General features: G+C 25.6%; 1 protein-coding gene across 4 annotated transcripts; it reads right to left on the bottom strand.

The window, feature by feature from the left end:
- Positions 1-3,957: 3,957 nt before the first annotated feature.
- On the bottom strand, positions 3,958-16,830 carry LOC126907997 (Fanconi anemia group A protein homolog). Of its 4 annotated transcripts, XM_050689784.1 has the most exons (9): positions 16,685-16,824; positions 16,129-16,300; positions 15,883-15,959; positions 14,462-14,639; positions 12,356-12,568; positions 12,148-12,295; positions 9,289-9,533; positions 5,707-5,835; positions 3,995-4,603 (listed from the first exon to the last, which is right to left on the bottom strand). In XM_050689784.1, the coding sequence occupies exons 2-9, from the start codon at positions 16,291-16,293 to the stop codon at positions 4,346-4,348; spliced, it is 1,413 nt and encodes a 470-aa protein (XP_050545741.1). In that variant the 5' UTR covers positions 16,294-16,300; positions 16,685-16,824; the 3' UTR covers positions 3,995-4,345. The 4 variants fall into 4 exon arrangements, with proteins under 4 accessions (XP_050545742.1, XP_050545744.1, XP_050545741.1 ...); XM_050689785.1 differs by lacking the exon at positions 5,707-5,835 and having other exon boundaries at positions 3,958-4,603; positions 16,685-16,830; XM_050689787.1 differs by lacking the exon at positions 12,356-12,568 and having other exon boundaries at positions 3,985-4,603; positions 16,685-16,826.
- Between the last annotated feature and the right edge of the window lie 156 nt (positions 16,831-16,986).

Genomic DNA, 16,986 nt, shown 5'->3' with positions numbered 1-16,986 from the left:
AAAAAAAAAAAAAAAAAAAAAAAAAAAAAACACATCTTAGTAAATAATACCTTCTCAGCTTTGCATCGAAGCTAAAAAAAATTAAGAACAGATTATCAAGAATAAATAATAAAATAAAATACTAATATACCCCAAAAAAAGATTGTCAATAGGCCAACACCACAATTCTATTAAGACTCATTATTGTTTATTATAGCTTGTATATTTACACGAAATAATTTGTTCAAATTTTCTAAATCCCCTGATTTTTCTTAAAATAGACTTTTGAAATTTGAAATATATATTAGGCTCTTGTAGCTTAGAACCCTCATGGCTATGTGAACCTTACACAATTTTATTATTTTTATTCCAGAATTTTTGATTTAATTACACCACTAAATATATTATAGTTTTTGCGGCAACAGTTACTTACAGAATTCTAAAAATCAGAGTCGTTATTTGGGTTTGGATTTTTCAGTGTTAATTAAGCCTGTCATCTTTATACAGTTTAATTTTAATTATAAGAGAAGTAATATATATTGACCGTTTATTTAAAGATTTGTTTTAAATTATTAATAACTTAATTATAAAGTTTCTTATGTTTTGGAATAAAGGTGTTAGCTAACAAATATAATTGAGAGATTATATAATTGAGAGCCATAATTGAGAGATGTGGCAGGTATAGATTTTAAATTTTTTTTTGGGGGGCTAAATAATTTTTTATTTTTATTTTAATAACTTCTAGGTCAAAATCTTTCTATAAGTAACAATTTAAAAAAAAATAGATTATTACGTGGATTTCGGGAAGATTTACGCTCTTTTAACCTTTCCCATAAAAACAGACTCTAGAGTATAGGAAGAGTCCCTTTGGCTTAGCTGCCGTTGTAATTTTTGTACTCCTTCGGCATATTGTTCCGTAGGCATTCTCATGATTTTTATATCATAATTTAAAAAAAAAAATACTGAAAACTTTGTCTTGTAAGATTAATAAATATTTTGTTATTTCAATTATAAAGCAGATGTAAAATATGTTATAAAAATAATTTTTAATTAAATTTAAGCTCAAAATATACAATTGCAATTATTTACCAAAAAGAATTTTATGGTTGAGAGTTAAGTATTTTTAATATTTTTAAATCATCATTATCATTACAGTATAGTCTCTGTCCCAACTATTTGGGGTCGGCTTTGCATACACAATTTAACAGTATTTTACACTGGTTGTCGTCTTGACGCAACCTCATTATGGCAAGGTATGTGTCTCTGTTAAGTTCCCGTATGGTCACCCATCCGGAAACCAACAGCGCAACTGAACATCAGCGCTAAAGCGGCGACTGAATAATCCATTTCACCACACCACACCCCGTTTTAATTAATATTTTTAAATATATCTATTATTAATTATTATATACTATATCAAAGGCATCATTTCAACTTTTTTTTATACGCATAGATATCTTAGAGACCTTAGATGAGAATGGAGTGATGTAGGAGTACTGGTGACGAGGCTTAATTATATAAATCTCTAGGGCTCAAAAATATCTTAAATGAGATACCTGCCCCGCAAGAGAACATAGTACAATTATTTGTGGAAGAGAAAGTAGACGACAATATTTATAGTTTATGATACAGGAAAAATCTCCCAGGCCAGATGGTATAACCAATGGAATATTGGTAACCACATCGACTAACCGTTCACTGTCCCTACTGTATGACGTGGGAAAACTTATGGAGTTTCTTTTAATCCGGTATTTAGAAGTATACTTAATACAAAATGATGGGCTTCATAATGTATAGTATGATTTTTGTAAAGGTAGTGTAATGGGAATTACGCAATAATTGCTATATGTAAGACAGTCTAGGCGGCAATAACGAGGCGTGATGCGTATATCGTGGCCAGTTTATATGTTCAGATTGCCTTTAACTTAGTGTCATCATTCAAGCTTTAACGGACTGGGAAGTTCCAGATTATCTTTTATTTTTAAAAAAGTAATGTGATGATAAGCTTCTACATTGAGCAGAAGTTAGTAATTCCATTCACATTTGATGTACCATAAATGATAATTATTACTATGGAACATAATGTATAACAAGGTATGTAAACAACACCTGCCAACGGGTTTTCAAATAACAGTAGCGACTAATCCCATAGTAGTTGAAGAGGAAAAAGAAGTAACAAAAGCAGTAAGAACAGTTGTGGCTGAATTCCGACAGCAGGAACTTTCTCTTGTCATTGGAAAATCTATAGCAGTTGCATTTAAGAGAAACAATAGAGATACTCTTCTTGTTATGAAACTTAATAATACAAAGATTCTGGTTAGCCAATCGTCAATTACACAGGAATTATAATCGACCAAACCTTAAAGTTCAGAACTTACCCGAGAAGGTTTTTGGGTTTCTGACAAAATTCATACTTAAATTATGAGTATCTGAGAGTATCGCCTTTATTAAGTGTAATGCATTCCGTATAACTATATGTGCCTTACCTGGATTGACGCTCTTCATAAAGTTAAGGCAAATGCGGATATGCTATTGAAGGTTCAGCATAGTGCTATATTGCGGAGTATATGTACTTATCGTGCAATTACACAGCTGTCAATTTTCTACCAGGAATTTATCCAATCGAACTTGGTAATGGCGCAATGGACTTTCTTCTAACTTAAATTTTGATAAGATACGGGTTGTTTTGAATAGTATCTACATTTTTTTTAAATATTTTTTTATTAACCCATAGCGGCCTCCCCTAAAGGAGGAGGTTTCTTAACCATTTATACTCAGAGACAGGTGGTAAGTCCGTCGCCGGAGAGTGGGATGGTGACTCCAATTACCGAACTGATCTTTCGTTCGAGCAAATAAAGCCACCCGTGACCGAGTTTTGAACCTGAGGCAGTGCGCGTTAAGCACTGCCACGTTACCGACTCGGCTACACCGTTCATACATTAGATCAACAAAGTATCAGAACAAAGAAATAGACTACCACAAATGGATGACGTCACACATTTCGTCTACTGAAATATCTAACATGGAGCGTGGAAAGATTGTGGTTAACAAGAGCGATTGGTCAACTAGAAGTACCCACACTAATGGGGAAATTGCCTGCTGATAATGAAAGCTAGAGCTTCGATAGGCAATTCAGCAACGAAGTGATGTTGAAGGAGAAAACTGAACATAGTAGAAAGGGTCAATCGTAATAAGATTAATGGGTAGGGACGGGATGCACTACGAAAGTTTATGGTATCTGTAAGATTGTCATCAACCACATACTGTGTATGAGAGTCTAACCGGGTAATTTTAACCAAACTCACAATAAAAAGGGGCTATATAGAACAAAAATTTGTAGTTATAGTTTACAAGAGATTTTTGTAATTGTTGTTCATATCCATTTATTATATATATTTACTTTTGAGTATTGTACATTTTTGTCGTTGTTATTATTAGTATTAAAAATAACAGTATTGGAAACCCCGGAGAAGTAATATTTTACTATTAGTTCCCTCGGGTCGTTTTAGAATGCAATACGAAAATAAAGACTATAGTATAGATTTTGAAGTAGTTACCCTCCACGAAAAGGTCGTATCTATTTTATTATTTTACAATAGTTCAGTAGAGTTATTTAAAGTTATAATCAACAAATAAATTCTTTTTAAAAATTTTTGATCTCACTTATGATAAAAGCATACTGTTGTTTTGTATGTTCAACCCAAATATGTTTTTAGAAAAATAATAATTATTATTTATTATTCATTTAAAGAATTGTTAGATTATAATGTAAATCATATAACATATAATTTTATATTATAGAATCACAGTATTATAAAAAGAAATATTCTTAATTTCATATTAGTTAAAAAATTATTTTTATTCTATATGAGTGTTAATTTGTTTTTTTTATTAAAAATACAAGTTTTTAGATTATTTTTTGTTTAAATTCAATTTTTTTATATAGTTTGTTGTTTAAAACATTTTTTGTTTTGATAATAAAGTAAATTAATGTTATCTTGTTAATCAATTAAATTATACTATTTTTTACGTGAACGTCAATATTTGCGGTAAGGCGCAACAGAACGTGGAAAAATTCGCGGTAAATAGTTGATAATAATGGGGTATATCATAAATAAATAAATAGCCATATGGAACATAACTCCACCTCTGGATGGTTGTATGCGGAAAGTTTTAAATGTGACGCTCTCTTAGATAGTGACAAATAGCAAACAAATAATGCATTAACTCGAAACCAATTTTTTTCTTAGTCTACCATTTTATAGGTCTTTATTTAAAATATTTTAAGAATAATTCTATTTGAGAAACAAAAAAAAATTTAAATCTACATTTTCTTTAATAACATTGATTAAATATATACATCTAATTAAGAAAAATAAACACTTTTACGCTCCTCTTTCCATTTAATATAAGCTGAATTAGGTATTTTGTTCATATCATTTAATTGTTCTATAAATTGACATCTGATATTATCATCATCCGCATGAGATTTCATCAATGTTTTTAAAAATGTGCCCAAAAAATACTTTTGTCGGAATACTGAGGCTTCTAATACAACACGCATTATATGACCAGTTCTTTTAAAATGATTCAACACTTTTTCTATATCTGCTTCGTGACGATTCTAAAATATAACACAACAAATATGGAAAATTAGAAAATAATTTATACAATTTAAAATAGTAATGATGTCAATAGTTGTACAAAAATGAAAATTTCAAATAGAATTTACCAATTGTACAATGTACATATTTTGGTAATTACTTAGAATAAATAGAACATTAATTATTTAAAAAAATTAAACATTTGTTTAGAAATAAAATTACCAAATAAATTATTTTTACTTAACATATTAGTCTGTTTTTAGTTTAAGTTGTGTTATTGCTTATCCTATATGATAACCAAACCATTAGCACCTGTAGGTCAGGTTGGGCTAGGAACCAATCTATTTTTTTATACACGACCGGCATAATTGTGAACCATCCAAACAATACCCTACCTAATACCACTTATATATAAAATAGGGGGTTACTTTAAATACTTAACACTCCTTTGAACACTGGTTAATATAGAATTTTCATAAAAGATAAAAATGTACTTTTTTAAACCAGTTTTTGTCGCTGATATATGCAATTAGATTTTTTTACCACATCTAGTTTTTAGAATAAGAAATTAATAAAAAACGAGTTAATTATACAAAATGTTTTCTAAATTTATTATTGATTTAAATTTTTAACATATTACCAATAATATGTGCAAAATGACAATCATTCATATTACGTTTAACCTATTTCTTTAGTTTTGTAAGTTGATTTTTTCGAAAATGTATAAAAGTTGAACTTACTACATCTATTTAATTTAAAATTAACATAACTACATTAGAAATTTTAAAAATGGTACTGTTTAAATTGATATATAGTTAGAAAATTACATAATTACTATTAACAGTAAATCTACGAGAAAAGCTCAAAATTTCGTTAAAATAGCAATTTTTTTAAATTAATATCAAAATAAATTATTTCAATTAAAATAATAGTAATAATTTCTATGTAACTCTTGATGTTAAAAAAAAATTATAAAATAAAAAATTTAGAGCTATATTCCCTTTAATAACGGTTCAGTAGAAGTTGGGAATTTGTGATCACAATCATTATAAAAAAAAACATAGTAAAATTAATATCATCTCATTCAGCTTCGCATCAAAGGCTTAAAAATATAAATGCTTACTTGATAATCATCATAATCTTTAAATAATCCCATATAATCTTGTCCTTTATTTATTACAATAAGTTGTTCTCGAGCTGCTTTCACATATTTTGACTGGATATCTACACAAGATTCAGTCAATTTTGGTTGCTATAAAAAAGAATGAAAAATAATCTCGTAAATTCAAAATACCATTTATAAAACCTAGTAATAAGTTTAGGAATTGATATTGACAAATATTGAACATCGCGATATGTATATTATGCAATATTATTATATTGTCAACAAAAATAACTTGAAAGTTAGTTTATATATTTGTTATTTTAAACTTATTTATAATAAAATTAGTTATTTTATAAAAATAATTAAAGAAAATTTTTATTTTTTTAATTCAAAATAATAATAGTATATAACAGAATAAAATTTACACAAACTTAATCAATAACAGCATTTATAGAATAATACAGAAATAACATATTTATAGACATTTTTAGGAAAAAAAATGGCATTACTTATTAGCCTTATATACTGCCCTTGTAATATATACTTATGGTGATGAAAATTCGTAAATAATTGTTTCTTTAAGTTTGCATGGTTTTTGTCGAATTTGTATAAATAATGTACATATTAAAATGTCCCTATAAATTACTGAAATAATTGCAATGATATTCACGTTAAAAAAAACATCGTTGAAGACTACTATAAATTACTTATACATAACATTTGATCTTAATATAAATGCTAAAAACAAAGTCACACACATACAATAATGACAGATAGACACTTTGAAGTTATTTTTTAAAATGCTCTTTTTTGAAATATTGCCATTTTTTACTCAGAATTTGATTTGTTAAAAATGAAATTTATTGTTAATTAATTTTAGTAGATAATTAGAACTGTCCATTTGCAAAAGACGGTCTAAATTTTTTTTTTATTTTTACTTTTGTTTCTTTTTTACTAGGATTTGTCAAGAAAAAGATACATTAAAAAAAATATTTAGGACATATCGATAACCAGAGGTAGCTGTAAGACTTCATCCATGAAATTTTAGCGACATCCTATTTTTTAACTAGAAATTGTACTTTTAAAATGTTTTTAAGCGAAGAAAGATTATAAAAAAGATTGTTTTCTATGCTTTTACATATGTATTTTTGTAATTCAATGATGCATCATATATAAATTAACACATACTTTAATTAGATAACTTGACACGGTACCACCGTGTTTTCCTCAACCGCACATCACGTTATCTAATAGCTAATTATAATTAGAGCTATTAAATCACTTTTTTAGCTTCGATGCGAAGCTGAGAAGGTATTGGTTTTACTATGACGTGTNTCTACATTTTTGGATCATAACACATTTCACATTTAGGTACTACATTAACATTGATTCTTAGACATATATATTCAACTAAGTTAACACTTTTTATCAGCTCTCACCGAACCGATTTCTTTCAACAATACGTCAAAAGATCACAAATCGTATCTAGTCGAAGACATTACCCTCAAAAATTGAAAAAAATCTCCCTCATTCCCTATAAATGAGGGAAACCTCCAAAAAAATTACAAATTTAAAAATCGCTAATTTTCGAAATTTTTTCAATTTTTTTTACTTAAAATTGCCATAACTTTTTTAAAAATGACCGAATCAATATAATTTTTTTTTTTATAGATACCTTAGGTATTCACCTATCATTTTATATATTTTTGTGAACATTTGACCCTTTACCTGCCCACAGGGGGGGATTTAAAATGACAACTTTTTCACAAAAAATTAATTTTTTCAACTTGACTTTTGAAAATGTTCCGGAAGGTCTGACACTTTTATATATATCTTAAATTAAAGCTAATGTAATTTACTTTATTATGCAAAAAAAAAAATTCGGACTTTATTTTATCTTCACGGTGAAAATGGCTACCGAATGCTATTATTGTGTGAAAATTCTCGATTTTATTTTTTACATTTTTAACTTTATAATGCTATGACATATTGAAAAGTGTATGGATCAACATTATTTTTTTATGAGAAATAATATTTTTTAAAAATCCTTTTTTCATTCGACATACTTTATCTTAATTAGGATATTAATAATGAACTAGCAGATCATGTAGCTTTTGGAATAATCCACCAATTTTTTAAAATTAAACACTATCTAAAGATTTGCAACGAATCGTTTTTTTTGATAGTGATTTTAATCACTGTCAGATATCATTATACTTAATCCATCTATGCCACGTCACCACTGTGCCGCGACCCCCCTGTGCTGGGTTTTTTTTTAATTTAAAAAACAATAATAATTAAGGTCTCACATGGTAAAGTTGATAATCTTCTTTTTATTTTTTTGATACATTAGAGATATATTTGGCACATATAAAAATTTTTATTTTTTTAAAGAATAATGTCTTTATTAGGTTCGATGCAAAGCTGAGAAGGTATTAATTATACTATGGTATTTTTTATGTCTGACACCACATTTTTTCAGTTCTCACCGGCCTGGTCTCTTTCAACAATAAGATAAAAAGACACAAATTATATCTTGTTGAAGACATTACCCACAAAAATTAAACAAAATCATCTCGTTCCCCGAAAATGGGGGAAATTCGACAAAAAATTACGATTTTTCAAACCGAAAAATTATATTGGCTATATTTTATGTCAAACAAAATAGTTCTTTAGGAGGTAGGGTATATGTATCCTAATTAACACCCGCCTAAAATTTTTTTTATTATTTTTAAGGATTTATGTGTCAGTTATAAATATTTTCAGATAATAATTTCTTTTAGTAGAAATTTTGTGAGCACTTTTATAATATTATAGTGTACTTTATCAGCTTTAAATTGGTATATTTTTAATAAATACAGACATTTTAGAACATTTTTAAAGATCTGAAAATGGAAAATTTTTTTTAAATACGTAGGTGGTTTCGTTCAAGTTATAATGGACTTAAGTTTTAACAAATTGAATATTGAATAAAAAATTATGGTTCCTAGGTTGTCATATTAAAATTTCATAAAAATCTGACTTTTATAATAAAGTTATTGCAATTTTAAAAAGAAGACTTTTTTTGATTTTTCTAAATTTCTAAAATTGAGTTTTTCAATTTTAGGTACTGATTTAATTATAATTAATTAATTGTAATTAAAATTGTACAATGTAATTGTAATTTTATTTTAAATACAAATTACAATTTGTTTTTATGTTTATCAGTAGTTTCATTATAACAAAAAAAAAAAATGTTCTATGTATTATACGTGAGAAATTCATAATTTTATACTAGACACAGTATTCGTTTTATACGTGCTTACCCTGATTAAATATAATAAATCATTTTCATTAAGTTAGCGAAAAATAAGTTGATTTAAAATAAAAAAATTTGAAACTAAAATAGCTGTGTTCTATGCTAAAAGTAATAGATAATAATATGATTTTCGGTATAGTTTGGTTAATTTATTTAACAAACTCATAGCTCTTGGGAGACAAGTAAAAAAATATTTTTTGACCTCAAATTTTCATAGATTGTATTTTTATATAAAGAATAATATTGTGGGTAACCAAAAATATTTTCACAAACTTAAATATATAATTTCTGAATATATTTACCATGTTTGTATGAGCAGCTAATGCTGCTGGTAATTCATACGGTACAAGATATATTAATAAAGCATAAAAAACTTTGGCAGTTTTAACATCTACTTTGTACGATGTATACCAGCGACTGTATTCAGACCACAAACCAATGTTAAGGCAGCAATGGCGAAATACAAGGAGAGCTGCTTTACATACCGCAAAATCTTCCTTTGATAACCAATTAGACAACGTTTTATTAAATAATTGTTCTAGATATACTGAAAAAAATATAATATGGTTTAATCATTTAGACAGTTTAGAGAAAAATTTTGGAAAGTTATTGTTTTAGCTTCGATGCGAAGCTGAAAAGGTATTAATTTTACTATGTGTTTTTTTTGTGTCTGTGTAGGCTCAATCTCAGCTCTCGCTGGACCGATTTTGATGAAAAATATGTCAAAAGATCACAATTCGTATCTAGTCGAAGACATTGCCCTTAAAAATTAAAAAATTTCCTTCGTTTCCCTTAAACGGGGGAAATCCCCCAAAAAATTACAAATTTAGAAATCGCTAATTTTTGACATTTTTTAAATTTTTTTTACTTAAAATTGCCATAACTTTTTTAAAAATGACCAAATCAATATAATTTTTTTTTTTTTATAGATACCTTAGGTATTCACCTATCATTTTATATATTTTTGTGAACATTTGACCCTTTACAAGCCCACAGGAAGGGTTTCAAAATCGTAACTTTTTACAAAAAATTAACTTTTTAAACTTAACTTTTGAAAATGTATCGGAAAGACTGACACTTTAATATATACCTTAAATTAAAGCTAATGTAATATACTTTAATTTGAAAAAAAAAGTTTGACCTAANAATGTAATATACTTTAATTTGAAAAAAAAAAATTTGACCTCTGGACTTGTCTTCATGGTGAAAATGACTACCGTATGCAAAAATATGCTATTTTAGTGAAAAAATTCTTGATATTATATTTTACATTTTTTAACATTATGTTGCTATAACTTTTTAAAAAATGCATGAATCAATTCTATTCTTCAATAATGAATACTTTATATATACCTCTTGCATTCGACATACTTTTTTTTTAAATCGGACCATTTCCCTTTATACAGGGGGAGTGCAAACCTTTTAAAATGCGTATAGAAAGTAGAACTTTTTCAACTTAACTTTTGAAAATGTTCCAAAAATACTCCAAGCTTCAAACTAATGTTATAACAAAGCTTATGTTACGTACTATAAATTAAAAAAATTTATTTGTTCCAACGATTTATCTTCTACAAATAGCTGCCGTAGTAGCATAAAAAACATGCTATTTTCGTGTTAGTTTTGTATACTCTATTTTATATTGTAAACGTTAAATTTTTATATTTTATTGAAAAATATATGGATCAACACAAATTTTTTTTTAAATACTTAATAAATACAACTTTCATCCGACATACTTTTTTTGAAATCGGACAATTTTCCCGACAAAGTAGAACTCTTCAACTTAACTTTTGATTTGTTCATTTTTTAAAAAAGTTATGGTAATTTTAAGTAAATAAGTAGAAATTTACTGTTTTAAAAAGTTGTAATTTGTTTGGAGGATTAAAGAGCGCACTATTTCTGGAACAATTTTAAAAGTTAAAAAAATTGACTCTTATGAAAAAGTTGCTATTTTGAATCTCCTCCTATGGACAAGTAAAGGGTCTGATTTTGAAAAAATTTATATCAAATGAAAGGGAAAATATCTTAGGTTTCAATATAAAAAAAAATTATTTTGATATATTTATTTTTGAAAAATTTGTGGGAGTTCAAAAGAAAAAAAACAAATGTCAAAAATTACCGATCACAAAAATTGTAATCTTTTTGGAGATTTCCTCCATTTACAGGAAACCAGTGAAATTGTTTTAATTTTTAAAGGTAATGTCAACAAATAGATACGATTTGTGATCTTTCATATGTTGTTGAAAGAATTCGGTCGGGCCTGAGAAAAAGTGGCGATATGAAAAAAAAAACACATCATAGTAAAATAATAACTTCTCAGTTTTAACTTCTAAGCCAACGAAGCTAAAATTAATACAATTTTAAATTATTATAAGACGAACAACAATAATTTGTTCTACAAAATAACATTTTTTATTTTAATTCGGGTGCTGTTCACAGATAGAAGAAGGTTATCCAAGTAAAAATAATTTTATTTTAACTCATAGTACGTAACATAAGTTTTAATTTATTATTATTATTATTATGTACTGTTCTGGAGTATTTTCGGAACATTTTAAAAGTTAAATTTAAAAGGTATTTTTCATAAAGAAATTGCTATTTATAATCCCCCCGGTTATGTAAAGGTTTTTGATTTTTAGAGCTAAGAAAAAGTGGTAACAGATAAAAAAAAAAAAAAATAAATAAATATACAATAGAAAATTAATACCTTTTGTGCTTCGTATTAGTGGCGTAGTTAGTGTTTCGTCTTGGGGGATATACAAAATTAAATTTTCCACTTCCCTCTTTAAACGAAAAAAAATTGTATCTTCGCCATATACTTTTTGTTAAATTGGGGATAAGGGACCCATATTCACCCCCTGATTACACTAGTTTTCTACATATAAGCTAAAGAAAAATTCACAAAAAAATTATTATTTTAAGAGAAAATGAGGTAGCAACATTGAATAAATCACATTGTATATTATTTAAAATCAGAATTTATTATTGATAATAGATTAACAATCTATGGAATTTTTAGGAGTCATATGTTTTAAGTGCAACAATAAATGACAAAATCAATGAATAAATTAAAATAGTTTAACAATTCATTATATACTTAAATAGGTAGAATTCTTTAAGCATTTATCGCAAGAAAAAATTAATAAAATAGATGTTCTTACCTTTTAAAAAATGACATTTTTCAGGTTTTATTTTTACAAATACTGTTACCATCGATAATATAATTTTCCAATTAGCTTTACTACAAAATTGATGAATAGTATTCTGAATTAACGAAAAATATGTATCTTCATCTAAATTATCTAAAAACTGATTATTTTGTTATGTTTTATATAATATATTTATTTTATCTATAAATTAAAATAATACCATTTCAAGCATTTTAAATGTTGCTTCAGGAGTTTTATACTGTCTGTATTCCTCAAATGCTACATCTAAGTGATAATTTATATCCGTTGCAAGCATATTTTTAAGCATAAGTTTAAACATCTTTTTGGCTGTTGGTTTAATGAGATATGGGCAACATTTCAATCGATTTAAATATACCCAAATGTCAGGGTTTTTTATAATCAATACACTAGACTAAAATTTGTATTGATTAATCCTAATATTTTTAATAATATAATATTCGTGGTTGACACAAATAAAATATTTTTAAATTTCCTGGCTTTTCAATAATTTTAGTAATTAACAAAAAAACCAAACTAGGATTAAGGATCATACATTAAATGGGTAGTATGGTTTTATTAATCCTCCATATAGAAGGAACAAATTCAACTGTATCAAAACAAAAACGAGCTATCACCAAATGATGTAGAAATTATAAAAACGTTACTATTATATGTTGGTTTAATTGTAAAAGTATACAAAAGTATTCTCTTATTGACAGCAATGACCATTTCCAAAATAAAGTTGATTCAAATATGGAATATATGGATAAACAAAATATAAAATAGTTGGGTCCCGTATAGATGATATCTGACAGTGAATAATATCACTATTATTAAAAAACGCTTTGATGCAAGTCTGTAGATAATGTTTAATTTTAAAAAATGAATGGATTATTCCAAAAGCTACATGATCTGCTATTTCCTTATTTATACTCTGATTACAAGTTTTATGATTTATAAGTGTAATATATAAATAAATAAATATATATATATATATTAATAATACATTAATATAAATAGAACTTATCTTAAAAAAAATATAATGATCAATATGTTATAAGTTATAGCTTTATAAAGTTCAAATAGAAAAATGAATTTTTTTACAAAAATCATATATTTTTTATTAATTTTGATGTTTGTTTTTACTGTGAAGACAAAATATTAAAGTATATTACATAAGCATTAATTTAAGATATATAAATATATATGTCAGTATTTCCGGAACACTTTAATAAATAAAAGTTGTAAAAGTTAATTTTTTGTGAAACAGTTTTCATTTTGAATCCCCCCTTGTGAGCAGTTTAGGTTTGGTAAAGGGTCAGAATTATAAAAAAATATACCAAATGATAGGTAAAACATCGTGCATCTATACAAAAAAATTGAAAAAATGTCGAAAATTAGAGATTTTTAAATTTGTAATTTTTTTGGAGATTACCTCCAATAATGGGGAACGAGGAAAATTTTTGAAGGTAATGTCTTTGACTAGATACGAATTGTGATCTTTTGACATATTGTTGAAAGAATTTGGTTCGGCGAGAGCTGAGAAAAAGTGGTAACAGACACAAAAAAAAAACATATAGTAAAATTATACCTTCTCAGCTTCACAGCTAAAAATTCACATGTGGAGTATAAGAAATTGGTAATAACTAACAATTATTGTTGTGTTATCGTGATTAATATTATTTATCTCATATGTTTGAAATACATAAATAATCAGTATGACTGATGATTTACTTTTATTGATAATTACAATCCAGATTTATATGCATTTATTAATTTTGCTTAAGCTATTTTAAAAGGATCAAAGTTCATGCAAATTAGTTGTTCATATATAAAATAGCATAGAATTATTTTAAGTTTTAGGAGGAAATAAATTCTTCTAATCACCCTAACACTATGACTCCAGTTAGATCAATCTTATTACTAAGTATTCCAGTCTATTGAGACAAATTTTTTCTGGTTGATTTATGATGTTAGGAAAAACATAAAAAATAACATTTTTGAATTACTTATAAAATTACTTTTTGGTAAGGGTCTCTTATTTATAAGAGTATCAACTTGAACTTTAAAAATAAAATATTCAATTAAATTTTTGTTTGTGAAAATAGCTTTAACTTGATAAGTTAATTTAAAATTCAATAAAGCATTTATTTTCAAAATACAATTTTACTTTAAATTGTAGGCCGTTCATTTACTATAGTAAATATATACAAAAAGTGAACTGCAATACAATAATATAAAATAAAAAAACATTTTTACTTTCTCTGACTAACAAGCTAACAGAACTTCATTTGATTATTCTTACTTGTGTTATAAAATGTTGTACCACTTGTAAATGTTTATGGAAAATATGATTCGGTTCTCCTGATAATAATAGTAATAAACTAGCAATCAAGTCTGTTAATATAATTTGACTTAACTCATCATTTGATTCTAAGAGAGATAATAAGGTTTTAATAATGTGATCTATATCTAATCTGTAACTAAAATAAAAAAATATAATATAATATAATTCACAAATACAGAAGAACAAAAATGATTTATAAACATATGAGATAATAAATACAATATTTCTATAACTCTCTGTTTTAATGTGTGCATTAAAATTAATTTGGTGTTCAATATAATTAATTTAAATTTAACATTAAAGGTTTATATAACAATTAAGTACTATATAGAGTGATAATTTAACTTTAACTCATACAATTATTTAAAAAATATAAAACATAATTTTTTTCTTATCAAAAATTAATAGTATTCTACATTATATGAATAAAATTAAAATATTGGCCTATCTTTTTCTTCCTTAATAAAATTGAATAAACTTTTTTGTTTTCTAAATGGAAAAGATATACTGAATATTTCTTTTAACGCTAGCCACTTAATTAATTAATATTGATTTTTTTGAAAACATTTTTTTTGTTATTTGTTAATTACATATGTATTTCCTTTATGGTTGTCAACTTTATATTTTTTAATGGCAACTTACGTATTCTAGTAGCTTATAAAATAGAAAATGATCTAATTATGAAAATGACTAGTCGATAACAACTTTGGAAGTTATTAACAACTTGTATAACAACCCACTCATCACATCCTGATTAGTGGTGAAGAGTGGGTGCTGCTATTTTTATTACTAAGTATTTCAAAGAGATACTCTTCCTCCTACCTAGGTATGAAAATGAGAATAACTTCCTAAGTATTGGTCTAAGCTAGTTTAATATGTTTGTTGCCATATAAAGAAATAAAGCTCACACACGTATAAGATATATGAGATAGATCTAAAAAAATGTTTATAACAGATAAATGGAAATACATATGTAACTAACAAAAATAGAAAATAAATCCTCCTAACCTGGTATAAAAAACTAATATCTTTTAAAATACTGGTTCAAAAGTTGTTATCAACCAGTCATATTCTTAGATAAATGATCATTAGGGTAAGAAAAGGATTAGAACCAAATTTCTTTTTTGGAAATTATAGAAATTAGTTTTATTTTTTAATTATCATGATAAATGAATCACTATATAAATATAAATTATCTACACAGGGGACTGACATGTTTATAGTCTTTTGCCATTAGTTAATTCTTATTACAAGCAGTGTGTTAATTTGGTATTAGTAAAAGTAGGTTATAAGCAGAAAAAAGGTAAATTGAAAATTATTATAATACCGCTTGTATTTATAAATGTAAAAATTAAAAAAGAAAAATTTAAGTTACAAACCTTGTGATGAATTCACTAAAATCTATAATTTGCTTAGAATGTATTCTCCAAATTATTTCAATTGAGTAATTTTTTTCCTATAAATAAAATTAATAGAACATTATATATTAAAAAGAATTTAATTTGTGTTCAAGTTGAGTTCAGATTAAATACATTAATCATATATTTATCATATTATAATTGTTATCATTTTATTTATAGTTGAAATATTTTTTAATTAAATATTTAACAATACTAGTCTTTTACTTGGAGCAATAAAAAACTTCTTAAATTTTCAAAAAAAAATGGTATATCAGTTAGTTCCAAAAATTTGCAGATTATTTGTCTATCTTCTTTGTTTAATAAAACATGTAATTCTTTATTTCTTAAAAATAAGTTGTTTAGCTTTTCTAAATTCGGTAGTAAAAACATTGTGTATCTACAACAAATAGGGTTTATTAATAAATAGCTCAATAAATTTTAACCACAAATTTTCTATCATTGAGATAGATTATCTCAATAGCATATTTGTATAAAAAAAATCTAAGTATTAAGATTTAATAATAACAAATATATATCAAAATCTTTGGAATACAAGTGCTATTTTAATTTAATTTTTTTCAATTTTGAGATATTGATATTACATAATTGGTGATATTATTTACATTTGTAATAAATGCTTATTTAATAAAAAAAAAGTACAAACACTCTTGTACGTTTTAAATTATCTATGTATAAAATTGAAATTTATTTATAATTGGATTTTTAGTTTTACAAAAACATATGAATGGATTGAATATAATTATGAATTATTGAAACGTACCTATTAGTAGGTTAAACTATATTATATCAATAATATATATCATTGAAGTTTTTAATTTATTAATGATTTATATGAAAATATAATAAAAATTAAATTGCAAAATTCAAAATCTAACAGTTAATTTTTAAAAATCTCAAATTCTTTATATCTTAGTTTATATGTAACAAGCTTAATGATTATAAATCACGTGTTATGTTATCAATAAATCAGCTGTTATTATAATGAATAATCGCGTGTTCGTTGACTAGTCACAGCTGAGGGAAAGTCATTCTTGAAAGTAACAGATGCGGTTACGCATTTGT

This window comes from Daktulosphaira vitifoliae, unplaced genomic scaffold, assembly GCF_025091365.1.
Source record: "Daktulosphaira vitifoliae isolate Bord-2020 unplaced genomic scaffold, ASM2509136v1 Scaffold_5, whole genome shotgun sequence".
In the NCBI taxonomy this organism is placed as follows: domain Eukaryota; kingdom Metazoa; phylum Arthropoda; class Insecta; order Hemiptera; family Phylloxeridae; genus Daktulosphaira; species Daktulosphaira vitifoliae.
Note: the sequence above shows the minus strand (reverse complement) of the source record. Positions and strands in the feature narration are given on the sequence as shown.

Coding starts and splice junctions, on each gene's coding strand:
- LOC126907997 (XM_050689784.1), bottom strand. CDS start 16,293: ATGTTTTTACTACCGAATTTAGAAAAGCTAAACAACTTATTTTTAAGA. Junction 5,836..9,288: donor TAGCTGCTCATACAAACATG/GTAAATATATTC, acceptor TCTTTTTTATAG/CAACCAAAATTGACTGAATC. Junction 4,604..5,706: donor AAGATTATGATGATTATCAA/GTAAGCATTTAT, acceptor GTTATATTTTAG/AATCGTCACGAAGCAGATAT.